Source organism: Diabrotica virgifera, chromosome 7, assembly GCF_917563875.1.
Source record: "Diabrotica virgifera virgifera chromosome 7, PGI_DIABVI_V3a".
Classification (NCBI taxonomy): Eukaryota; Metazoa; Arthropoda; class Insecta; order Coleoptera; family Chrysomelidae; genus Diabrotica; species Diabrotica virgifera.
This window is the reverse complement of record NC_065449.1, coordinates 19,799,383-19,826,787: the sequence shown is the minus strand read 5'-3', so window position 1 is coordinate 19,826,787 and position 27,405 is coordinate 19,799,383. Positions and strand designations below refer to the sequence as shown.

At 32.0% G+C, this 27,405-nt stretch overlaps 2 protein-coding genes across 2 annotated transcripts in view; one reads left to right on the top strand and one right to left on the bottom strand.

Annotated features, from left to right (window-relative positions):
- Nucleotides 1–27,405, top strand: part of LOC114327693 (brain tumor protein) — a 396,953-nt gene that overhangs the window by 143,938 nt on the left and 225,610 nt on the right. The gene's annotated exons all lie outside the window — the stretch shown is intronic.
- LOC114327704 (tudor domain-containing protein 3) lies at nt 1,237–21,420 on the bottom strand. The gene is made up of 6 exons (XM_028276403.2): nt 21,152–21,420; nt 21,002–21,086; nt 12,497–12,878; nt 9,200–10,431; nt 6,023–6,194; nt 1,237–1,585 (listed from the first exon to the last, which is right to left on the bottom strand). Exons 1-6 carry the CDS (start codon nt 21,175–21,177, stop codon nt 1,545–1,547), a joined length of 1,938 nt encoding a protein of 645 aa, XP_028132204.2. The 5' UTR covers nt 21,178–21,420; the 3' UTR covers nt 1,237–1,544.

Here is a 27,405-nt window from a genome sequence, read left to right as displayed (position 1 = left end):
CAGTAACCCCTGTTCTACGTTTCGCTTGACCAATCGCAGTATGTTTCTCTACACAATCACAGTAATCAACTGTCAAAAATTTAGCTTTAGTAAATTCAAAAACATTTTTCAGCTCTACCTTTCCGTCTACTACTAGTAACCTAGTCAGACGACATGGCAAGTATACTCAAGTAACGATTGTTCGCCAAATACACGAGTCGTTTGAGCCCGGCTTCACTAAACGGGGGTCTTCTTGCCTCAACATATTCTTCAGGTGTTTTCACTGTTAATTTGATATGTTTTAAATTATGCGGCTTTTTAAAAGTTCTTTGTAAATATTAAATGAACAATTCAATAATGGACAATAAAGTCATTATTATGGAGTAATTTAATTAATTTATGATTTTTTCCTTTCAATTTTCAAAGTATTTAGATAATTTTATTACCTTGCGGTTAGTTTCACGTTGTGGAACTTTGAGAAGACCTTGAATTATCTAAAGAAAAATCATGAGATGTGCTAAACTTCGCAAATTGATTCCAAAAAATAATTAAATAAACATGTCTTTTGAATATCAGTGTAAAGGCGAAGAGGCAAGTACGGAAAAACGTGCCTCTTTACGTAGTCAACAACGCACCACAAAAAGCACCGCGTAAAGACGCTTCAATAGAGCTTTTCAACGATTCTCTTTGGTTTCGAGCTCCTGTCATATGCCGTATGACGGCATATGACAGAAGCTCGAGAACATAATTAGTCGCGCGTAGAGAAAAAATCTCACAATATAGATTTAAATACGAATTTAAATAAAATTTCTATTTACTTATGTTAAAAATATCTATTACTAACAATTTTAAAGCTAATTAGTTCTCACCAAAGCCATAAATTCCACAAAAAAAATAAAAACAAAATAAAAAAAATTCTATGCACTACCATCTTCCTTGAGGCACTTACGAATGGAAAGCAATGTTGAAAAATTTTTCACCACGTTATCACGGAAAAGGATAAAATGTGAGATTTTTTCTCACGGCGCGACTGCTCCCGGGTTAATATTATACACAGATTATACAACATATGACAGAAGCCCGAAACAAATAAGAGTTATTGAAAAACCCTATAGGCATTACCAATCAAATTTTGGGATTCAAATGGGATTTTCCCATTGATTTTTTAATGAAATTTTAGTAATTCTTGTATTTTTTAAAATGTGTTTATAAAAACCCTATTAAAAATGTATTATTTACTACAATTAAAGACTCCTATATACTTTTATTTTTTATTTAACTGACGTGTTACATTTGTATTAAAAGATTACATAAATACGAAAATAAAAGTTATTCTTAAATGAAGATGTTATTCTTATTAATTATAAAATGTCCATTTCGTAAAGATCAACAATAAATATATAAATATACAGAATGTTCTAGATTTGAATACTGCTATTATTGGAATTACGACGATGCTCTTCGTTCCATCACTGTGCGGCACTGTAAAAGAGGAGATTGTATTGTTTCGAGAACACCCTGTAGACTACACGCAAAAAGACGTAACAGTAACAAAGTTGGCTAACTTATTTGTAGTATCTGGAACTTCTTCGGAATTCCATTGAACCTAGAAATAATAATTCATTAATTTATACACACCAAACATGTTACTTAGAAAAATCCTCAGCAGAATCTTTGGACCTTACCACGACCCTAATACCAACCAATACCGAATGAGAACAAATGCTAAGGTCAAGCAGATGTATAGGGCGAGTGACATAGTCCAAGAAATTAAATCTCAGCGTCTAAGATGTCCATAGACTCCCTAATATCTGCCTTACCAAACTGATCTGGGAGGAAGCCCCCGCAGGAAGATGGCCCTTAAGACGCCCACGAATGTGATGGAGAGACAATATATGGTCAGATCTAAGAACAATGGGGCTACTCACTGACCCAACTATCATGGACGACCGTTCGAGATGGAAGCGAGTTGTGCAGTCAGCCAAGACCCACCCCGGGTTGTAGTGCTACCAGAAGAAGAAGAAGAAACATGTTACATAGTACATCACCCCATCTCGGGGGTGAAAAAATATATGTCTAAACTTTTGTTCTATAGAGTTTTGTCACCAAATCAATATTTTTTGGAGTTATTTGCAAGTGAATATGTTCATTTTCAACAAAATAACCACGTTATTAGACGGTTTTTTGTAAAAAAGTGAAAAAAACGGTGTATATTAGGTCTCTATACCTAGCAAAAGCAGAGTTATAGCTAATGAAAAATAGAATATTCGAAAAATTCCAGATAGAATAATTCAATGTGAAATATCCAAATAATGAAGCATTCGTGGGGAAAACACATCGCCTGGTGAGAACAATAGTGATGAAACTTCAAAATGAACATTTAGAGATAATCGTATTTGAAGTTTTAGTTTTGATGAAACTGCTAAACAGTATAACTGACTTATAGGTAATCATTTTGCAAAAGTTTTCTAATAATGTGTTTTCTAGATATGTAAACCAATTAGTGGAAGTAATTTTATTTGAAGAAAAGATGGATATTGTATTTATTTTTGATTTTTTTTCTGCGTTACGCCATTATTGCATTATCGAAAATGTTTAATTTGATGTTTCGCCACTATACTTTAATACTACTATACTACAACTGTTTAGTTTCTGTTTTAAATAATTAAAAAATTTACTTGTAAAAATAAATTAAACGCATCAAATAAAATATTTTATTGTACACACCAGTTATGCGCAAAATGAAAGTAAAGTACAATAGAAAAATAACAAAATAAGATCTTAAGTAATAGTTATGAAAACGATAAACATGATAAAAGATAAAAAGTAATTAAAAGAACTATGAATAGTAAAATTAAATTCATCATTTCACTCACGTATGTTTCGTATTTCAAACTACTAAAGAAATGATTGTGGGCAGAAGGAATTGATTTATTTTTTAAGACTTCTTTTTAGAAATGAATATTGGTTCTCGATAGTGTGGAATTAAACAATACTGATCCAAAGTGGATAGACGCTTTCTTGATTTGCTATTTCTAAGTACCTAAGAACGATTGAAACTGAGTTTCTCTGTAAGAAGTTTTATAAAAAAAAACACAAAAGCAAAAACGACCACACAGACAAAAGTGCTCATTCGCCACTATTGCACATTGTACTACTATCTTTAATAAAATATCTAATATTTCAAATACATGTAGGCACGGCGTAATTACAGATTCGCCAGTATTGATATAAAGTTTGGTGTGCTTTCGTCGTTAATCCATCAAAATATTTGACAAATTTACAATACCATAAAGACTTGTAGGCGCCCTCTAGTAATAAGGAAATTAAATAATTGTTAGCCGATATTGCACATAAAAGAGGGCATATTTAGATGTCGATTGATGGACTTAACTCAAAAACGTTAATTTTCGAGTTTCGCCACTATTGTTCTCACTAGGCGACATTACAACTTTTTTAAAGTGTTTAAAAAAGCTTTATTTCTGTTTTTATAAAAAAATTTCTAGCATCAAATGTAAGCAAGTTATGCTCAAAATAAAGTTGGTCCCTTTTGTTTTGCAAAAAAAATCAGTAATATCACCCCCCAATTAGCAACTTAAATGAAATTAATCGTTACCGCTTCACAAGTTACTTTACTTATATTGTGTTTATATTATGATCTGTAAGTTTCATCGATTCAAAGTATGTACTTATTTTTGAAAAAAGTGATTTTTTTCAAAATAACTTAAAAATTGTTAGAGATACCAAAAATCCTAAACAATAAAAAAAGTCGGCTTTACTTTTCTGAATATTTTGTATTTTTTTGGTTTTCTGTAAGACAAAAATTGGTTAAGATTCGGTGTTTCTAAATTTGCATACACTCGTGATAAGTGACTCGTTCAAACCCTTTTAACTACAGCTCTTTCAAAAATAAGGACTTTGAACAGATGAAACTTACAGATCATATTTATGATCAATACATACGCGAGTAAAAACTTGTGAACTGGTAACAATTAAGTTCATTTGAAATGCTAATTAGGGGGTGATTTTCCCGATTTCTTACCAAAAAAAGGGACCAACTTAATTTTGAGCGAAACTTGTTTACTTTTGATGCTAAATTTTTTTTTTAAAAATAAAAAGCATTTTTTAAACACTTTAAAAAAGTTAAAATGAGTTTTCCCCAAAAAGTGCTTCGTTTTTTTGGTTATGGCACGGTAAAATATTCGATTTGGAATTTGAGAATATGAACCTATTTTTCATTAGCTATAACTCTGCTTCTACTTCTACTAGGTATAGTGACCTAATATATACACCATGATTTTCACTTTTTTACGTGCTATATTTTTGATACTAATTTTTTTTCGACCAAATACTTACTTTTTGTGTTATTTGCGAAAAACCGTCTGAAAACGTGGTAATTTTGTAGAAAAATGAACATATTCACTCGCAAATAACTCGAAAAGTATTAACTTGGTGAAAACTTTATAGAACAAAAGTTACTTAGAATTAGTCATTTTACCCATTTCCGGACTTATTTCGAACATATTTTTCACCCCCAAAAGGGGGTGAAACACACCCCTAGGGCAAAAGCACACATCGGCACAATATCACTTTTTTCTTTGACTTGTTAGCTATGTGTATGCCAAATTTCATGTCAATCCAAGCGGTTCTATAAAATTTAGAGGTTTTGCAATATTTTACCTTTAAAGAACGTACTAACATAAAATCTCGAAAGTTACAATTTTACGAACAGAAGTAGAGAAGGCTCTCAATCAACTAAGAAGCAAAAAAAATCAGAAATAGATATCATACCAGCGGAAACTCTAAAAGGAATGGGCGAGAGTAGATGTATTACTGGATATGTACAATATGATATAGATCACAGGTGAATGGCTTGATGAGTGGCGCGAATCAATTTTTATCGTTATCCATAAAAAAGGATCACTAAGCGTATGTAGCAATACCATAGCCCTTATTCACCATGAAAGCATAATCCTGCTACATATAATCAACGACTAAAGAACTGTACTTCCTGAGATAGCCGAAGAACAATGCGGATTCGTACCAGAAGCAAAGCGTGAGCCGATATTGAATAACAGATAGCTAACAGAAAAACGAGGAAACACAATATACCAATGTTGCTGTTTCGTAGTATACACGACTTTCGATTCAGTAAAATGGAATCCCCTCTGGAGTAATGAAAAATACAGTGATGAGCGCGCTACTAACGGGCAAAATAACACTAAAGATGGAAAACATATTAAGTTATGATATAAAAAGAGAGGAAACTAGTAGAGGTGGGAAATATAGCGATAGTAACCTATAAATTTACATTATATTGATTGTTTCCCACCTTTAGACATATCAGAGGAGTATGTCAACAAAAACTGTCACTGTCACAGTGGTAGTTGCCAAACTCGTCCGATACGTGTAAAGGTGGGAAACAATCAATGCCATGCAAATGTATAGGTTTTTATCGCTGAATTTCCCACCTCTACTAGTTTCATCTCTTTTTATCTCACAACTTAATATGTTTTCTATCTTTCGCGTTATTTTGCCGGTTATTATTGCGCTCATCACTGTATATGAGCATCTAACCACCTAGTTAACCTAATAAGAAATATGTTCGATAAAAACTGTTTTTAAAGGCCAAAGTTAAAGTACACAGTATATATTCAAATGTATTAAGAAGCAGAAACATCGGTAACCTGCGATTTGAAGATGACACGCTTATACTACTAGCGAATGAAGTCGACATGACCGACCGACTAAGCCAGATAAGCAAAGAATTCGGACTTTCGGAAAACAAAAATAATGATCTTAGACTGAGCAATTAATAATCAACCACACATACACCAAATGACGAATTTTGAAGTAGTAGGCCGATTTGTATAAATACTTGGGCTCTCTGATAACCAACAATGGCGATAACTCCTCAGAAATGCTCTTGTCTAAGTTTTGTACAAGATTTTCAAACAGTGTATAATAAAATTTTAGTATAAATTTATGAAAAAAAGTTTTCCTGCATTGCATTTATTATCATTATAAACTTAACTAATCTTACCTGAGTATTGTTTATTATAATCATATTGCTGATTTTGATTATTGCTTGGTCTCGCATTGTTTTGCGGTACTGGTAAACAATCAGTTTTTAATATCTCTTCGATATTTCCATATCCTTTAAACCGAACAGCAAATGTTCGAGGAGTAACTGAGATTACTGTGGCATTGTAATACTGAAAGAAGAGACATTGTATTACGAACGAACATCTAATATACTATTAAGGTTTCCATATTTTTCAAAAATAAAACAGAAAATATTAAGACAAAAATCAAATCACCGACCAACAGAAATCGCAACACCCTGTATATTGTATATTAAGCATTAGATGTAAGAAAGTGTTTTCGGAATTAGTGAATCGTATTCGGTTTAAAGACATTCCCCGAAAATAATAAAACAATATATTGGTTTTTCTACCCTTTAGTTATATAGACATTTGTAAACATTTGACGTTGAACTTTCTATTGTACGGCATACCACGAAACAAATGAAAAGATTATACAAAAAAGTAGGTTTAGTAAATGGTCGTTTGAGAATAAGTAATTATCCTTTTTTCCGTAGAAATTGAAAAGGTCAATTATGTGTTTAATAAGAATGACTTACGGATTATTAGATAGTAGAAAGTTGGTTTTTTTGAGAAGAAGGTAAAATTTGTTTGGATAGAGACAGGTCCTGATTGGTGAAAAAGAACGAGGTGGGAGATTTAATGATTTGGATGGAGTTTTGCCATGAGAGAGGGCATTGTGAATTGAATACCGCGCGAGAGCACTACAGTTTCTGGAGTATTCGGAGAAACTGAAAAGTACGAGCAAAGTGGACAAGACACAATCAAAGGAGAGTGAGAGGAAGTCATCAATTTTGGAGACAAAAGGTTAGTTTCGTCATTTTAGTAAACAGAGACTATCAATCACGACCACCTATTTAAATTAGAGTTATTCGTTCTGTTGGTTTTATTGAGAATTAAAATAAATGATAATTTATTGTGAAGCACTAAAATTAAGAAATCTTTGATTTGGATATAAGTTTAATTAATTTGAATTGATAATTTTGGATGTATGATTTGATGGATGGTTGAAATTTTTGTTATTCTAATCATTGCATATGGTACATGTTTATTCAGATTTTTTACTTCTGATATTTGATTGATTTTTAAATATAACTTTCACTTTATAATTTCATAATTTTGCTGTAAATTTATTTTCCTATTGTCTATCCCTTTTTCCGCAAAGGCAACTAGTAAACAATACTTTGAAGCCACGTTTTGTTTTAATTAGTAAAAGAGGCCTGAGATATCTTATTAATTTCTTCAAAATAAATATTAGAAACATACATTCGAGCAAACCACAACAATACATATCCAAGAAATAAACAACAAGAAATGTCTAAGAACAATGTAGTAATGAAGTGAAGACTTCTGTTGTATATTGGTATATCAATTTATTAAATTTTTTAAAAATTATCCAAATGGATTATCACAAAACGTTTTCGGTCAAAACTGACCAACCTCAGTGTGAAACGTCCAGTGTACAGTAGTTGAAACCAGCTACGTTGAAAGGTCTGAAACCTTTTAGTTACATTGTTAAAGTATTTTTAATCAAAAATAATGCGACATTAAGTCAATGGATTTCACGGTGAGCTTGAAACACGTTATTATCTAATTTAATATAGCTTCAACTTTTTTTGTTGGAATATCTTCTGCAACTCAAAAATAGACAATATAAGACAAAATTTAAATCCGCTAAGCGTCCCTTTAAAAAAAAAAAGATTTTTGCTAAAAAAATATAAATTTCTGAAAAGTAAAATTTTACATAAATATTTTGCAATAACTATCGTTGTAATAGTTTGCAAAATGAAAGAAACGTTTATTCAAACTTCTATATTAATAGTACATGAACACAGCAATATATAAATACAGGGAGTGCCAAAGAAAAGAGTCCACCTCGATATTTGGCAGTAGTCATGCCGAAAGAGGTCGACTTTTATTTTTATATTGCAATTCGCATATCTTTCATACTAGTGACGTCATCCATCAAAGCGTGATGACGTAATCGATGATTTTTTTAAATAGGAATAGGGGTCGTGTGGCAGCTCATTTGAAAGGGTGTTCAATTCTCTATTCAGTAATATAAACATTGATATAATTATTTATACAGGGTGACCAAAAAAATATTTTTTGAATTAATTAATTTTTGGCAAAAAAAGAAGAATGCACATACTTTTAATTTATTTAACTCAAAATACTGTGACTGCTGTCAGAAAAAAAATGTTTATTTCACAAATAAATATTTTTTTTCGCTTAAATTAAATGACAAACAGCCTCCTACCTACCTCTTTTGAGAGTTTTAACATTTAATTTAAGCGAACAGCAATGTTTATTTGCCCAAATAAACATCTCTTTTTTATTTTCCGACAGCAATAAAATGTATTTTGAGTTAAATAAATTACATACATTCTTCTTTTTGCGTTAATCAATTTAATTCAAAAATTTTTTCTTTGGCCATCCTGTATAAATAATGATATTATTGTTTATCTTACTGAATAGAGAATTGAACACCCTTTCAAATGAGCTACCACACGACCCCTATTCCCATTTAAAAAATCATCGATTACGTTATCACGCCCAGATGGATGACGTCACTAGTATGAAATATGTATCAAAAAATTGTAATTCAAAAATAAAAATCTACCTGTTTCGGCATTTCCTTAAAATCTAATAACTATTACCAAATATCGAAGTCGACTCTTTTCTTTGGCCCACTCTGAAACATACATATTTAATTATTTTGTTCTTTTATCCACTAGTTTGCAAATTAAAAAAAAATGCAACGGGTGAAGGATATGCGGGAGGGTTCAAGAAATTCTTCTCAGACATTTATATATTTTTTATAAAAAAATCGTTTTTTTTTCAAAAAGGCACGCTTAGCGGATTTAAATTTTGTCTTGTATTGTCTATTTTTGAGTTGTAGAAGATATTCCAACAAAAAAAGTTGAAGCTATATTAAATTAGATAATAACGTGTTTCAAGCTCACCGTGATTTAGAATTAGATACTACATGTGGATGTAATTCATCCTTGCTCAAGAGGCAAGAGTGACTATTGTTATTGGCTTCAAAGATACAAATATGAAGTATCTGAAATTTTTTGTAGCAACAAATTTAAAAGTAAGTAAAAAGTTTTTACCTTGCCATCTTCCCAATATTTGGCCAACACCTCATCCCCTACATTACATCCATGCATGGTATCTTCACCCTTCGCTGCATAATCCTCGTTTTTCCTAGGAGTGTTTGGGTTCAAGTTTAAATGCTGTCTCAAACTTCTACTAGCAAATTGACTATTGATAGACATTCTTTGCGTTTCCTGGGTGATATGGTTGACATCATTTTGGTAAGGCCTACTTGGATTTGTAGATGGTCTAGGCTGAGTAGGAATTTGCTGATTATGGTGATGGTTATTTAATGTTACGTTTATGGTTGTATTATGTACATTAGGATTTTGATGGGAATATTGATTGTTGCTTCTATTTGGATGGGAATTTTGTATATTATATGGTACATTATTAGGTTGAAATGCATTTGGTTGGGAATTATGAGGTACATACTGTGAATAGTGAGAATTGCTATTTTGCTGCTGATGATTCCTGTTTTGGTTGTTTGAGTTGTAACCCGTGAAGTTATTATTCGATTGTTTCGGCTTATTAAAAGTATCTACATTTTGTTTTTGTTGTTGTGATTCATATCTGTTAGTATAGGATGTTTTAGATTTCATTGCATTGTTCACTGGTTTTTGTTCCGTTACCTCCAAATTACTTTTGTTTGGCTGATGAGAAGCTTCTGTTGTATTTGGTCTAGAATTATTGGTTTCTTTGTTACTTTGATACCTATTGTTGTTATATGTTGGTTTTTCAAATTGTTTTGGTACTATTTGAGTTTTTTTATACTTGTGATCATATTTGTCAAATTTGTTTATATTTTCAGAGAGAACTTCTGGGTCCCTGAAATTATTTTTAATGGGTTGACTTTGATACAATTTTTCCTCCTTGGTGGCTACAGGAAGTTTATCTTCAAGAAATGCAAACAAAGAAACTTTCTCTGAAGGTTTCTGAGGTTTATCGTCCACCTCCTTCATGGTTCTTCCTTTTCCTTTAAATGGTTCTTTCTTTTCCTTAGTCCTTTCTGGGTTTCTTTTATTTGTGTTATTTTGTAACTGCACATTTTGTGTCACTCTACCACTAAATACTTTCCTAACCGCTCCAGAGGATGCCTCTGCAATTGCATCTTTTCTCAATTGTTCAAATTCTGAATTTTCCTTTAATGCCTCCTTTTCTTTATTGGTCAGTGATTTGAAGTTCTCTCCTTGGTTTCCTGTTTGAATTTTGGTACCAAAATTGACCCATGGTGGTGGACCATCCTCATCTAAAAAAAAAAAAAAAAAAAAAAATGTTTTATGTAGGTACTTTAGGTCATTCTGAGTGTTGAGCAAGTTTTTTGTAACAGTAGTTCACATATGACACCAGCTTTTGTAATGATATGGGATAGTGCTCCAGAGTGTGTAAGTAATAATTAAATAAAATAAAAAGAGCACTAAGATAGTAGACAGTATACAGTAACCGCCACCCTACTAGATAAATAGGAACATTGAGCTATTACAGTCCTGGATCCTTCACTTGTTGCAATGTTTATTTTTATGTCTAGTGACGTTTAGAATGTCAGAAAATGTATAGAAACCAACGAACTGTCAACACTGATGGAATCGCCATAAAACGAAGTTAATGGCGCCAGGATGAGATAGAAGATAATCAGGTAAAGGAGGGAAGATAATCGGACAGTGCTAGTCAGGTACGTTGTAGTTGTAGCAAATTTTACCTGAAAATTCTCTGCCTCTCTCATGTCTCTCTAGAAGTGCTAGAACCTCTCTCTTGTATGTTGGCGCCTATCTCGCTTCACTGTTGGAATGGGGCGGGGCCATTCCATCAGTGTTGACAGTTCATTGATAGAAACTGAATATTAACATAGAAAGTTGACAAACAATAGATCAGCTGTATTTGGCGTTTAAAGTTGTAAAAGTTTTAAAGTATTGTAATATTCTTGGTGTTTGAATAAAGTTATTTTAAAGCAGAGTAACAATACTATTAATTAATGTATTTTTTGTATGGAAAAACACTTATTTTGAATAGTTTCTTGACAGTAACATGACAGGGATGAAAGTCACATTTGAGAACGGACCCGATTAGCCCATAAACATAGCAATTAGGTACCTACCCATGTATCTAGTAGCGTGGCGCTTACTGTAGTTTAAGAATATTGAACAACAAATGTGGAAAATAAACGATTAAATGATAATATATAACAGAACTCTAGTTAGGTACTGCATGTTTATTAAAATTTGCTCCAAGTCCAGAATAAGGTCTGGACTTTGAGCAGGACAGTCCATTTTTGAGAATACTAACATCTTCAAGATACTGCGTTATAATCCTTACTGTGTGTGGTCTTGCATTATCATGTATTAGCAGAAAACCATTACGAATAAACCCATCATATGGCATCACATGATGCTGTAGGATTTCCGTTATGTATCTTTTTGTTTGGTTATGTTGCCTCAAAAATAAATCCCTGCCCAAAACATCACTGAACCACCACCAAAAGCAACCAGGTGTGACAGAGTGCAGGCAGCTTAATTAACATTCTCCTGCCCTTCTGTAGACATCAATCATCTACTGTCCAATCGACGTGTTCACAGGCAAATGCAAGTCTACGTCTTTTGTGAGCAGCAGTAAGTAATGGCCCCATTGCTGGATTGCAAGCTGTCAAACTCTGTTTTCTTAACCTTTGTTTAACTATTAGTAGAAACACTGATTGCTGGTCCTTAGGCTTGCTGAATATGGCTTTGGAGCATTCTAGCAGTTTGCATACAGTCTCACAATGCAACAATAGTGAGAATGTGATCTTCTCTGACTCTGACTATTCTCTTTTCGTACCGGTTCACTGTTGATGAGATTCAGTCTCAAGAAATCATTGGTGTTTTCTGCACAGTTAAACAACTAACATTTAATCATTTTGCCACATTTCTTTGACTTGTTCCATTTTTCAGCAATGAAACAATCTGAACAGACAATTCGAGGTTTTTCCACCATTATTAAGAAATACACTTTACTGTAAGGAGGCCAGTGTAACACTGATATATCTCAGAAACTTTTTAGAAAAATACAATAGTTCGCACAGTTTAAAAAACAATAATTTCTGCAAAGCTTCGTTGATTCGTAAATAATGAGTTCTGAGAATTTTATGGTTTAACAGGTTTTGTGAATTTGTTTATTCTCTTTAGAGGCCCGGCCTAGCTTCTCAGTAAACACGATAGTTCATTTTTAATTTAATTAAGTAACATAAAACAAATTAAAAGAAAATTGGGAAATATGTACATAAAAAATATAAAATTTCCTGAATTTTGTTCTACAGAAAAGTTTCTAATTGTGATACTTACTATAGTTCCTACTAATTTTTTGAACATTTTTGGCAAGCTCCCACTTTTCAATCAAATTGGCAACTTTACCTCCTAGAACTTTACAATTTTGTGGATTTAGTAACAGGAAACCAGATGTAAGTTTAGCTCCTTGAACTAACAGCTTCGTTCCAGGTGGAGTTGTTTTATAATTTATTGTGCTAATTGTTGTAAGTTCTAAAGCTTGAATATAGTTTTCTCCATCTGTTAGAGTTATCTTGAGCATCCGAGGAGCTGCTTGGGAATCTTCATTAGCTTTGGGTGCAGAAATGTTTCGGATCTTGTGAATCTGGAGCACTACATTCGATGTCGCATCAATTGGAAAAGAGTTAACAATTGGGCTACATATTTCTTTTAGATCTGTCTAAAAAAGTTCAAATTCAAGTTATTTTATTTATGTTACTTAATAAAAAATAAAGTATTTACATATTTTTATTGAAAAATCCTTTATATAACATGATTAAAATTCCTTTAAGTGCTACATTGATCACAGAATGTTTTCTAAATATAAAAATATCATCATCAGCGCTGGAATAGGTTAATCACATGCTAAGCCATCAAAAAAATACCTGGGTATGTACCCTTTAAGGTATTAGTACACTTTAGAAGACCAAAAATAATCTTTTTTCAAGAATTTTTTTCTCAGAACCTTTACTAAAAATTAACATAAAACTTTTTACACATTAATATACAGGGTGTCCCGAAAAGATTGGTCATAAATTAGACCACAGATTCTGGGGTCAAAAATAGGTTGATTGAACCTCACTTACCTATATACAATAGTTCACACAAAATAAGTTACAGCCCTTTGAAGTTACAAAATGAAAATCGATTTTTTTTCATATATCGAAAACTCTTAGAGATTTTTTATTTAAAATGGACATGTTGACTCTTTATTGTTGTGGCACCATTAGTTAAACACAATGTTTTTAAAACTTTTTTGCCTCTTAGTATTTTTTTGATAAGCCAGTGTTTATCGAGATATTTTGAATATTTGTCGAATCCACCACATATTTGTATATGGTTAAGTACGGTTATAGAGACCTGTTTATAATCTGAAAATTTATTTACAATTTACATTGTTAGGTATATTTTGAAAAAGAAGCCACATCTCGATAAAGGGTGACTTATCAAAAAAAGACTAAGAGGCAAAAAGTTTTAAAAACACTGTGTTTAACTAATGGTACCACAATAATAGTTTAATTGGAACAGACACAAACATTTGGGGGGTTTAAAGGAACAAAAGCCCCATACAATTTTTATGTAAATATATTAAAAAAGAAGCTGCATCTCGATAAAAACTGGCTTATCGAAAAAATACTAAGAGGCAAAAAAGTTTTAAAAACGTTGTGATTAACTAATGGTACCACAATAATGAATTAATAGGAACATACACAAAAGTTTGGTGGGTTTAAGGGAACAAAACCCCCATAAAATTTTTATAGGGTGGACAAATTTCACTCTAATTTTGTTTTAAGATGTCCCTGCCTCAAGAATGATACATGTCCATTTTCAGTAAAAAAACTAATAGTTTCCGATATATTAAAAAAATCGATTTTCATTTGGTAATTTCAAAGGGCTGTAACTTTTTTTATGAGCACATTTGTACTAAGATAAGTTAGGTTCAATCGAACTATTTTTGACCCCAGAATGTGTGGTATAATTTATGACCAATCTTTTCGGGATACCCTGTATAACTCTTAGAGAGCACAAAAAATATATCTTTTTGAAGTTATACTTCTTTAGGCGCGATAGGGAGTTAATTTTTATTATCCTGCGCGCATGCGCACAGAGACAGTATGTTGTTTGTTGTTAAATCTTTTAAGTTACATGTATCAGTCCAAAAAAGGTGCGGAAAAAATATATTAGTGTTTTTAGTAAATATATTTATTATAATTTTTGTGTCTTTGGATTTGTCTTCCTCTGGAGTAAGGTAATACGTATTATTAAAACATTTTTATTTAATAATTGACTTCGTCTATTTGTTACCCTGGTTTGTCATAATGTCCGAGAAACCGTCAAAACAATGCCTTCGTAGCCTCATTGGTACAGCATTCGACTACGGATCGAGAGGTCCCGGGTTCAAATGCGGACAATTGCTGTCTTTTTTTAATTTTTGGATTTTTGGAAAGTGGTAAGTAACCAGTAAATCAGTTTATTATTTAATAAAATAAAAATAAACTGTTAAAAGTATTTTATTTCGCTGAAATCATATAATAGAAGTATAACTTTTTACGTGCATACAAAGTACACACACATTCTTTTTTTTTCATGTATGCCCGTACACTAATATTGTAGAGGGCGCAAAAGTTGAGGCCCTGAAAAATGATGGCGCGATGGCGGACAGTTAATCTCAGGATTGGGATAGCTGAAACAAAAAAATCGTACTGCATTTGAAAAAGGAAGGTTTCTTTCGTGATAATTTACCACAATTTGACCAAAAAATAAAAAATAAATATTTTTTAACCATGAAAAACTAAAGAAAAACGGGCGATTTTTTCACAAAAATTTTTCAAATTTCTGTAAAATCTTTTTTTTTGTTTCAGAGATCCCAATCCTGAGATTAACTGTCCGCCATCGGAACTACTTTTTTTTCAAGGCCTCGACTTTGGCGCCTTCTACAGTATTAGTGTACATGCATAAATGAAAAAAGATACATTTTTTGTATTGTATAAGAGTTAGATATTAATATGTAAAAAGTTTTATGTTCATTTTTAATAAAGGTTCTGAGAAAAAACTCTTGAAAAAATGCTTATTTTTGGTCTTCTAAAGTGTACTAGTACAGTAAATGGTATAAAACTGTGTTAAATTTACACTGTTACTTAAAATTCCAAACGATGAATAAAATTGATAAAGACATGGCTCTTAGGCACCGCATGACCCCCTTATCACGTGGGTTGCTGAATAGTTGTCTTTACATTAGGAATGTTAGATGGCAACTCTATCTATAAGGATTTTTCGATAAAAATTTTTATTAAGTATTAAAATTACCAATTACAATAAAACGATACAAAAAATACAAATTACACAAACAATCATACTTAAGGACATTAGACCTCCTAACTGCTAACCTTACTTGACCTAAGAAAGAATTGAAAATATCTACATTACACCTCACTAGTAAGCTGTTAGTGTTCCTAAGCAATCTGACCAAGCCAATACCAGATCCATAATTGGTTCAGTGTGATAGTAAAGCAAAAGTTGAATGAGCTCTAAGAGATCTAGATGGAATATAAATCGTTAAATCTTGAAGGAGTTCAGGACAATCCATTACGTTTTTAAAAAGTTTAAATACAAACAGAAAATCTAATAACTCTCTATGAGAAGACAAAGAACAGTAATCAGTTAACAAAAGCATACCTGTGTAAAAATAAGGAATAGAAAGCTTGAAAGAACAATACATGAGGAACCTACACTGAACTCTATCACGTATTTCAGTATGAACCAAAGTGTAAGGTGACCAAATAACAGAACAGTACTCTAGATGTGACCTAACCAGAGAATTAACCACCAATTTCAATGTCTCCAAGTTATTAAAAGCAGATGAGTGTCTTTTAACAAATCCAAGCCGTTTCAGTGCTTTAGAAGAGATATATTCTACATGCTTACCAAAAGATAAATCACACTGAAATATAATACTAACATATTTTGTCAGCAATGAAAGGATTAAAACAAACATTACACACATATTAGGTACATTCATTTATACAGTCATTGGAAAATTGTTGAAACATAAACACAGTATCTGTGTAGTTAGCACCTGATTGATAACAGTGTGAACAAGGGAGCCGTGTCGGCAGACTTGAAAGCATTAACTTTGCTCATTGTGATGCTTCTATGGCTGAATTAAGATCATGATCTTTGCAGGTAGTAGTAGTGTCATCAGCAAACATAGTACCTAAATGAACTGGTAGGATATGTTTATAGAAGATCATTAATATAGATTAGAAATAAAAGTGGTCCCAATATTGACCCTTGGGGTAATCCGAAGTTTATAACTCTCTCTGCTTTCTGTCGACCTCATTCCACCCACCTGCACACTCTGCTTTCTATTGGAGAGGTAGCTTGAGATCATTGCAATGCTAGTACCCTCAAACACATCTCTCCAATTTTCTGAGAAGCAGTTCATGTGAAACAAAATCAAATGCTCAAATCAGGCCACAGAATGTTGCAGACAGATAACAGCTCTGCTCAAAAGCCTGAATCTTCATCATCAAGTCCACAATTGCCTTTGTTTTATTTTATTTATTTATTAACGGGATAAACCCAATACATACAAAATACGTCGTAATAATGAAAATATAAAATTTAGATGCACATAAAACTACAACTAAGTATATAACACAAACATAAAAAATAAAAAGAATATAAAATATTTTTAAATGATGAAAACAACTTAATCAATTATAACAGTTAAATCTATTTAATTTTTTTAAATTCAAAATTCAAGACGCCCGAGTTCTTGTTTAATAGAGGCAACTGAAGAACCAAACAGATCTATTAGATGACTAAACTTGTTTCCATACAGGTCAATCTACTAATTGGTGCATATTGACCATAATTTGTAGCATGCCGTTGTTCCTTGAATATTTGTGGATTTCGTGTCAATCTAGCAGGTATATTAAAGTATACAAGACTTAACAATTCTTCGGAGTTAATAACACCAGAGATAATTTTGCAAACATGACTCTTCTGCGCACAAGAGTTTGTAAATTTAATCTCATTAATATATTGTCATAAGTATAGTTTCCAACTGTTAAACCCATTTTAAAAGCTGCAAAACGTAAAAATTTGTTTTGAACCTTTTCAATATTTAGGATTTGATATGCATAACTAGGTGACCAGACAATAGAACAATATTCAATAATTGATCTCACGATACTGCAATATAAGATTTTTATTGTGTGAATTGACAAATCTTTTGATGAACGTAATACAAAACCCAACATCTTAAATGCCTTCGAAACAGTATGGTCAATGTGAGAGTAAAATGTTAATTTACAATCAAATATTATACCTAAATCGCGAATCTCTTTCACATGTGTGACAGGAGTATTATTAATAAAATATTGATGGTGAATAGGCGACTGAGATCTAGCAAAAGTTATTAAAAAGCATTTATTAATATTAAGTTCCATATCATTATACCACACCACTCATAAAAATCATTTACTTGTGACTGAAGCTGAAAAATGTTATCCTCATTATTGACAGTCTTATATATTTTAACATCATCAGCAAACATTAAAAAGTTAACTTCCTTAAAAATAGAGTGAACATCATTCAAGAACAAATTAAATAGAAGGGGGCCACAGTGGGAACCTTGCGGTACTCTAGATGTAGCTGTAAAAGCATTAGGAAGAAAAAATCCTATTTTTACACTCAAACTTCGATTAGTCAGGTAACTTTGCATCCAATCAAAGAGACTTCCAGAAATACCATATGCTGTAAGTTTCGCAAGTAAGATATTATGATTCACCTTATCGAATGCTTTAGAAAAGTCAGTATAGATGGAATCTACTTGTAACTTGTTTTCCAAAGCAATAACAATGTCATTCTGATAAAGAAGTAAATTAGTTACTGTAGATTTACCCTGTACAAAACCGTGTTGTTCATTCACCAGAATACTACCGAATTCACAAGTAAGCTGCTTAGTAACTAAATAATCTAATAATTTTGGAATTGCTGATAAAGTACCAACTGCTCTGTAGTTTTCAACATTTGACTTTGAACCAGATTTAAATATAGGTTTTACGTAACTATGTTTCCAGCAATCAGGGAAAACCCCTTCTTGTAAAGATTTATTGAAGAGTATATACAATGGCTTAGATATAGTACAAACACATTGTTTTAATAGATAGTTAGGAATGCCATCAGGGCCAAAATTTAGTTTAGGAGATAATTGTGAATACTCTCAAAAATAGTATTAATGTTAAAAGAGCATGAACTCATGTTACCAGCATTTTCAAATTGATATTGTGGGGGGGGGGGGGTATAGTATTGTGGTCAGTGAACAGTCCTCAATATTCAAAGCCTTTAGTGACTCCCAATTTATTTCCAACAAGAAAAAGTTCATACCAATGTAATCACCGTTTTTAAAATCATAATATGACTCTGCGAACTTTAAAGAATCACTGTTATTTATTATATTAACATCGAACATTACACCATTGTGGTTAAGGGAGTTAGGAAAAATTAAATCAGCAGCATTTACAACACTCAACTCGTTACAATTAGAAAAGATTAAGTCTAAAATTACATTTCTACTATTGGACACAAAATTATTTTGAAAAAGGTTGTAGAAAGGTTGAAAAAGGTTTGTCCACGTAACATTCGGAAGATTAAAGTCCCCAGAAATAAAAACTTTAGAGTAGTTATTGTTCATTAATATAAAATCAAGGACATTACAATGATCTTCATATATTTCATGATCAGATTGTGGCGATATGTACACAGAGCCAAAAATAACTTTTTCTATTCCAATATTAACTAGTACAAAAATTTGTTCAACTTTAGTATGAGGTATAGATAGAGCAAAACTGGTTAACTTTTTCTTAACGGCTATAAGGACACCACCATCTCTTCCCTTATCTTTAAAATGATCAAAATTATCACTATCTGCTCGAAAGATATTATAATCAGAATCCAAGCCCAATTCTGAATCAGAATAGCTATTTGTCAACCATGTTTCAACAAGTATAATAACATCATAACTCGAACACAATACACTTAGACTAAAATCTATCAACTTCGTACACATGCCTCCCACATTATGAAAATAAACAGATAGCTTTGAATGATTTAAATTAGATTTATCCCTACAGATTAGTTTTTTTCTTTAATAGGTAAAATTTTAGGAATTCCATGCACATACTTGATAGTCAGATTTGTTTCACCAGCACTTTTTTATTTCCAGTTCCTTCCTAAGTTCATTTAAATAATTCCGCTGACTGATAGTAAGATCGGAGCTTACTCTAATATTTAAAGGTAATTGACTTCGGTTTTTTAGTACACGAATAACACTAACAGAACTGTCCAGAATTGCTTTAATTGGTCGAGGCCTATTCCCTTGCTTTCCAACACGAAACAACTTTTTTATGGATACTTCATTAAAACTTGAAAGTAATTCTTCAACTGTTTGTAAATCGTTGGCAGATTCGGAAACATTGAACAACATGAGGTTATTTTCACGTTTACGATGTTCACTATATTCACTTATAAAAGATTCATAATGATTACCAGTGTCAGTTGATTTCACATGATCAGAATTTGAAACAATTAATTTGGAACTTTGAGTTACTCTATCAGCCTCGGAAATTTCCATTCTTAGTATCCTTTGCTCTAAAGATGTGATTTTGCAATTAAGGCTAGATGAGAAATTTTGGAGTTCTGATTCCAGATCATTAACTTTTTTCATAAGGGCAGGTATGTTTAAAGCATCCCTACATGAAGGGCAAAAGAAAGGCATTATTCTATTAGACATAACTACAACTCTTACTTCAGAAGCTGATAAGCCAGAGCAAGATTTACATATTACTCTTTTGCATAAATCACACGGGCATCCAAACATCTCATTTTTGACTTCTTTATAATTACATGAAGTCTGACACTTATAACATATTCCAGCTATTTTCAAGTTTTAACAATTAGATCCTTTGCCGAATTCAAAGTACACTCCACCACTGGTCACCAAAACACATTAACTTTTTAAGTGGAAAAAAGTCGCTTTTTATCATCAACTAATTACATTTTGGCATTAAATGCAATTTTACAACTAAACCATTAAATTTATTATTGTAACTTTAAAATTTTCAATTAGATAAATTCTTAAGGATTATTTTGATGCAAAACTTCAGCATTTTTTCTTGTTTAAAACCACTTAAAAATTGATAAATTCTAAGAGCACATTTACTGTGTCTATTTCAAAATAGTGTGAGAATTTAGACCCCTTCTAAAACCAAACTGACTGTTTGTAAACAAATTGTTGGATTCAAAATATTTAACAATCATTGCTGCCATACATTTTTCAAATGTCTCAAATTCCTTTGATATTATGGGAAGGAGTGATATTTGCCTATTAAAACTTATGCTGCTATCTGTCGCCAAAAGACGTTTTGCGTGTGTGAGCCAGGTGTCACTGTCATCAAAAGGCGTTTTGCCTTACTTCAGTGAGGGGCCACTGTCACCTTCTGGCGTTCACAAATTGTGGAAATAAATAGGTTTTTTGCCAGTCAGCTCTATGCATTATTACTTCTTGTTTTGGAGACACCTAGGTAAAGGTGCTATTCATATATTTTTGACTCTGGTTTTTATCTAAAGTTTTTTAAGTCCGGAGATAGGTAAGTCTTCAAATTTCGTATTACTACTAATGTTACTAAATTATGAGGCACCAATACATAGTGAGTAATTAATAAATAGGTGGCAGCCAAAGTGTTAAAAGAATATGATACAAAATTATGAGCTTTCTAACAAGTCATTAACACTTACATTTAAAGCAAAGTTATAAATCTGTTGTTTATCCCCCGTCGATACATTTCCCGTTAAAATTTCGTTTCCTTTGGAAGATATATGCCTAAAAATAGGAATGAATATATCCATAAGGATATTATAGGTGGCTAAATAATTATCATTGCTTACCATTCGTTTCCTAAGATTGTAGCCATATTTTTAAATGCAGTTAAAAAGTTAATTGATTATTCGTTATCTCATTTCTTTATGTAATTATTATATTTCTTGGAGTTTTTAAAAAACTTAATTTGTATTTTTGCAACCTTGATTTTCATACGTCAAACGGGTTAATGACGGAAAGTTCTTCTTTTTTATGGAAGCAATTGACATCCCGTTTGTTGTTTGTTGTACCTAAAGATATTCAGTTACTATTATTACCAAATTTGTAATTCTTCCTGATATTATGCAACCAATTTAATGCGTTTTTTTTTATAAAAAACTGCAACTAATATTCAATTTTTATTTAAAATGTTAAATCGGCTTTTATGTAAATTTATGACAACCAATTTCTCCCCTGCAACCAGAGGAGAAAATTTTCCTATTGTTTGATGTTGTTTCTCAACTTCATAGCTTCTTCCATATTCTTCCAAGTCTTTCTTCTTCCTGGAGTACGTTTGCTTGCTATTTTCACTTGCATAATATGTTTAGCAACCCTCCAGCTTTTTCTTGTGATGCTTTTTATAATCTCAGTAGTAGTAGTCTTGCTAAGACGTTATAATATTGTGGATCTTCGAATCTTCTCCACCTAAGTTACTTTTAAAATTGTTCTATAAGCACCACATTTCGAAAGCCTCAAGGCGATTGAGATCACTTTTATTAACAGTCCAACACTAGATACCATAAAGTAAGACCGAGAACACATAGCAGCGAAGTAGGCGGATTCGCAATGCCAATAATTATTGATCTCTGTTACATATAGTTGTAGACATATATACCTCGTCCAATTTACTTACCGTTGCACGTCATCCGCGTCATAGCCTGTGACACGATACCAACACGAAATATTTAGGCGGTGGGTGTGTTCTTTTTTAGAATCAAAGTGATTCTAAAGGGGAACGCACCTACCGCCTAGATATTTCGTGTTGGTATCGTGTCACAGGCTATGGCGCGGATGACGTGCAACGGTAAGTAAATTGCACGAGGTATAATGTTTTATTATATAAATATCATTCCATAATGTCAAAAATGATGTAGTTCGAATGTCACTTCTAAATATTTAAATTGTAAAAATTATGGTGAAAATGGATAAAACACCTTCAAAATATCATGAAAATTCTTATAGAAAACGAAGTCCCGCCAGAAGAATCCCGTCGGAAGTTTTTGCAATCCTTTGTTGAATTTTATTAGAAATTTTTGTAGGTCCGATAAACAAAATTTAACGTTAACTGAATTAGTAAGAAGAGGAGCCCAAATTTAAAGACAGATGAGAGAACAAGAATGAACAAGATTATATTCCATTCCTTTTTGTAAACTGTAAGATAAATTCATGTTGTTTTATAATCTAAATTTAACCCTCACGCACAAGTTGTAGTCCATGTGACTAACAACTTCAGTGAGAAACTGGGTTTATTTATTATGTACTAGGTTGCTACAAATAAACTCTATTATTATTATTATTATTATATTGACTTCCAAAAGGCATTTCATGGTGTTAAGCACTCTATATTGATCGAAGCTCTAAAATACATTGGCTTGGACTGCAGAGATGTTCGAATAATTGCAAAATATTGGAATCAAACAACATCAGTTTTAGTAGATGGTGTGGAATCACAGGCTCTTAATATTAAAAGAGGAGTACGGCAGGGATGCCTCTTGTCACCCCTGCTTTTCAACGTTTACTCCGAAAGAATTTTCAGAAAAGCACTTTCTGAAAAAACAAGAAGGAATACTTGTGAACGGTGAAATCATCAATAATTTGCGATATGCGGACGATACAGTACTCCTAGCTTAAACTCAAGAAGATCTGCAAACACTACTTGATAGTGTCGTTGAGAGTTGTAGGGAGGCAGGTCTGGATCTGAACATACGGAAAACCAAAATACTCGTAATAAGTAAACAACAACATATTTTATTATACAGTTGAGTCCCTGAATATTTACCCGTGCATCATCATTTAAAGCATACGAAATAAGTCGATGTCGATAAGTCGGAAATTAAAATTTACTAAATAGTCCAGAAAGCCACTGCGCATCCGCTAGGAAAAATATTCTAATTTGGATTTTTTGCACAATCTTACTCAAAAAGGACCCCTTTTTAACAAATTTGCATGTTGCCAGGACCAAAAGTTGGTCAAAAATTTTTTAAACGTCTTTTTTTGTTTTTTTTCTAAAATAATTTTTTTTGCGTGGAACAAAATTTTTTTAGGATTTTTGGATCATTCCAAACAGAAAAGGTCTTTACTGACTTTTCTCCAAAGTTGACAGTTTTTGACATATATGTCAAAATATAGTCAAAATATACAAATATACTCGTATAAACCCTCAAAAAATATGTGAAAAACTGAAAATTTGAATGTTGCCAGGTAGATTTTTTTAAACATCCATTGATGAAATCCCGAAGAGCTTTTTGCAATACAATATTCAAAACTCCTTTGTTTTTTAATTGCTAATCAAGCGTGCGCGACACTATTTTCCACCGTGTTGCATGTGTATGCAGTATGGTGCAAATGAAAGGAATAAATTCGTTATTTCTTAAACCGGCGACTTTAAGGAAAAATCCCGAAACAGGTCGATTTTTATTTTTAAGTTACGATATTGTGGCATATGTAGTATACTAGTGACGTCAGCCATCTGGGCGTGATGACGTAATCGATGATTTTTTTTTAAATAAGAATACGGGTAGTGTGCTGGCTCATTTGAAAGGTTCTTCAATTCTCTATTCAGTAATATAAACATTTACATAATTATTTATACAAGGTGTCCCAAAAATTGTTATTAAATTAAATCATTTGGCAAATTGACAAAAAAAAAATAAATTATTGGACACCCTGTATAAATAATTATGTAAATGTTTATATTACTGAATAGAGAATTGAAGAACCTTTCAAATGAGCTAGCACACGACCCCTATTCTCATTTAAAAAAATCATCGATTACGTCATCAAGCCCAGATGGATGACGTCACTAGTATACCATATATACCACAATATTATAACTTAAAAATAAAAATCGACCTGTTTCAGGATTTTTCCTTAAAGTCGCCTGTTTACGAAATAACGAATTTATTCCTTTCATTTGCACCATACTGCATACAAATGCAACGGTGGAAAATAGTGTCGCGCACGCTTGATTAGCAATTAAAAAACAAAGGAGTTTTCAATATTGTATTGCAAAAAACTCTTCGGGATTTCATCAATCGATGTTTAAAGAATATCTACCTACCTTGGCAATATTCAAATTTTCAGTTTTTCACATAATTTTTGAGGGTTAAAAATGGCCGATTTCGCAATTTTTCAATTTTTAATTGCTTATATGTCAAAAACTGTCAACTTTAGAGAAAAGTCACTAAAGACCTTTTCTATTTGGAATGGTCCAAAAAACCTAAAAAAAATTGTTTCATGCAAAAAAATATAATTTTAGTAAAACAACAAAAAAAAAACGTTTAAAAAATTTTTGACCAACTTTTGGTCCTGGCAACATGCAAATTTGTTAAAAGGGGTCCTTTTTGAGCAAGATTGTGCAAAAAATCTAAATTAGAATATTTTTCCTAGCGGATGCGCAGTGACTTTCTGGACTAAAACGCAAGAGCAAGTGACAGTAAGTGACTTGCTGTTGCGTTTAGTAAATTTCAATTTCCGACTTATCATCGACTTATTTCGTATGCTTTAAAATCATGACGCACGGGTAAAGATTCAGGGACTCAACTGTAAAACCGTCTTATATGTAAATAATACCAAACTTGAGCAAGTTGATAAAATCATTTACCTTGGACAGCAATTAAATTGTAACGCAGAAAGTCACGGCGAAATTAGATCTAGGATAGAGCAGGCTAGAGCTGCTTTTAGAAGGATGTCCAAGGTGTTATGTAACAGAGACCTAAAATTGGCATTGAGGATCCGCCTACTTCGCTGCTACGTGTTCTCGGTCTTACTTTACGGTGTCAAGTCCTGGACTGTGAATAAAATCGATCTAAATCGCCTTCAGGCTTTCGAAATGTGGTGCTATAGAAGAATTTTAAAAGTTTCCTGGATGGAGAAGATTCTAAACTCCACAATACTAGAACGTCTCAGCAAGACTACTGAGATCTTAGACCATAAAAACTGATAGACACGCCGTAATACTATTCACTCGTCTCGAGGAGTGAAGCCAACATAAAACGATTCACACAGCTGTGTGTGACGTCAGCTTACGGCAGAAAACGTTAGAGATTAAAAGTGTTTATAGGCGTTGTGAATTAAAATAAAGTATATTTTCTACATCCAGTAACAAATCAAAATATGTATTATTTGACCCTCCACATATGTTAAGACTTATTTGCAATACTTAAGGTTATTTAGGTCAACAAGCATGTTCATGCTTTTAAGACTTTTTTTACGTTCATTTCATTGTAAGTAAACTGAAATTGTAAATTATTGTAATAACTATTGATTTGAATAAACGTATATTATATTACAAAATTTTGTTGACGGGAATAATAAAGCGATTAAATGGAAATATTTGGAAGAATTAGTAGACATTCAAGAAAAGGAAGGCCTTCATCTTGCAACTAGGATAACCCGAAGGCATTTTAATTGGTATAAGGAAAAAATGAAGGTGAAATTAGCTGCCCAAACATTCAGCCAAAAAGTTGCTAAGGCAATACATTATTTGAGAAATAAAAGCTCAAAAGAATTTGTACGTAGCGAAGCTACTCAAAATTTCATTGAACGTATCAATGGTATTTTTCATATTTTAAATAGCCGAAATTTATTGGCAAAACACCTGAAATCCAGTTTACAGCAGCACAATAAACAAGCGATCGATTTTTCAAAAAATTGAAGAATCTATAAAATAGCTTAGATCACTTAAATGTTCCAACAATGGTGAACCACTATAATATCCAAGCCAAAGAAAAACGGGTTTTATTGGTATGATCATTAGTTTAAAGTCACTAACGGTAATTTAAAAAAATTACTTCGAGGGTATGGATGGAGGTCTGAAGTTCTTTCGGCCTATAAACTTTCTCAAGATCACTTAGAAGTTTTCTTTATTTCTATTAGGAGTCATGGAGGTTACAACAACAACCCAACGGCAAAACAATTTAAAGCTGCATATAAAAGACTCTTAATGCACACAAGTGTTACAGGATCTACCCAGGTTAATTGTATAGAACAGACATCTTCCATAATTTTAGCAATGAGCACAACAAATACTGTGAAAATGAAAACAGATGATCATCAACTCATTGACAACTTTATAACTAATGAAAATAATAGGGAAACAATAACTAGTAACCATGATTATACTGTAAATAATTTAAGTTTTTCAAAAACATTGTCATCATATGTTTTTTATGTTGTTGACTATATCGCTGGGTTTGTAGTTAAGAAAGTTGAGAAAACAACCTTCTAAAGACGTCATTCGTATTTGCAAAATTGCTGAAAGCGAAATTAGATTTATGATTTATGTACAATTCAAAAAAATTGAACGATTCTAAATTAATGAGAAGATATGTACATACAAAGAACATATGTTTGATCATGATTTTGAAACAAACCATTTGTTTAATCTAATAAAGATAATTTGTTTCCATTAGATTGCAACATTGCAACAAGTTTCCATTGCAACATCAGATTGTACCACGAAGGTGAAAAACTAAATAATGTAATAAGAGTTAGAAGTAATTTAACAAAAGCTATTTTGTTTTGTGGTCAATAAATTAATAGATTTCCTACATATTTTTTCACCTAACCTGAAACTTCCACCAAAAAGAAAATTACTCTCCTTCAAATGTATTTTTGATTATCAAACAAGAAGAGATATACCAACGATATAATATGTACCTACTTTTAAATAAAACATTTATTTTTACAAAATTACTTTAAGTCAAAATATTTATTAATTACTTTGCTAAATTATTTATCTTCCATATTTTTTACAAAATATTGAAGTTATATTAAAATAAATCTAAAATTGGGTAATTTTATTAGTGCTTTGCTAAGGATCCAAACGAGTTCTTGCCGTATTGTGACATCACTTTTGCGGAAGGTGTTTGCTTCAACGGTTCGGTACAAGGCGTGTCTATCAGTTTTTATGGTCTAAGACTGAGATCATAAAAAGAATCAAGCAGAGAAAGCTGGAGTATTTTGGACATGTAATGAGAGGTCCCAAATAGGTATAGGTTGCTACAAAATATCATGCAAGGAAAATAGCAGGCAAACGCAGTCCAGGACGAAGAAGAACCTC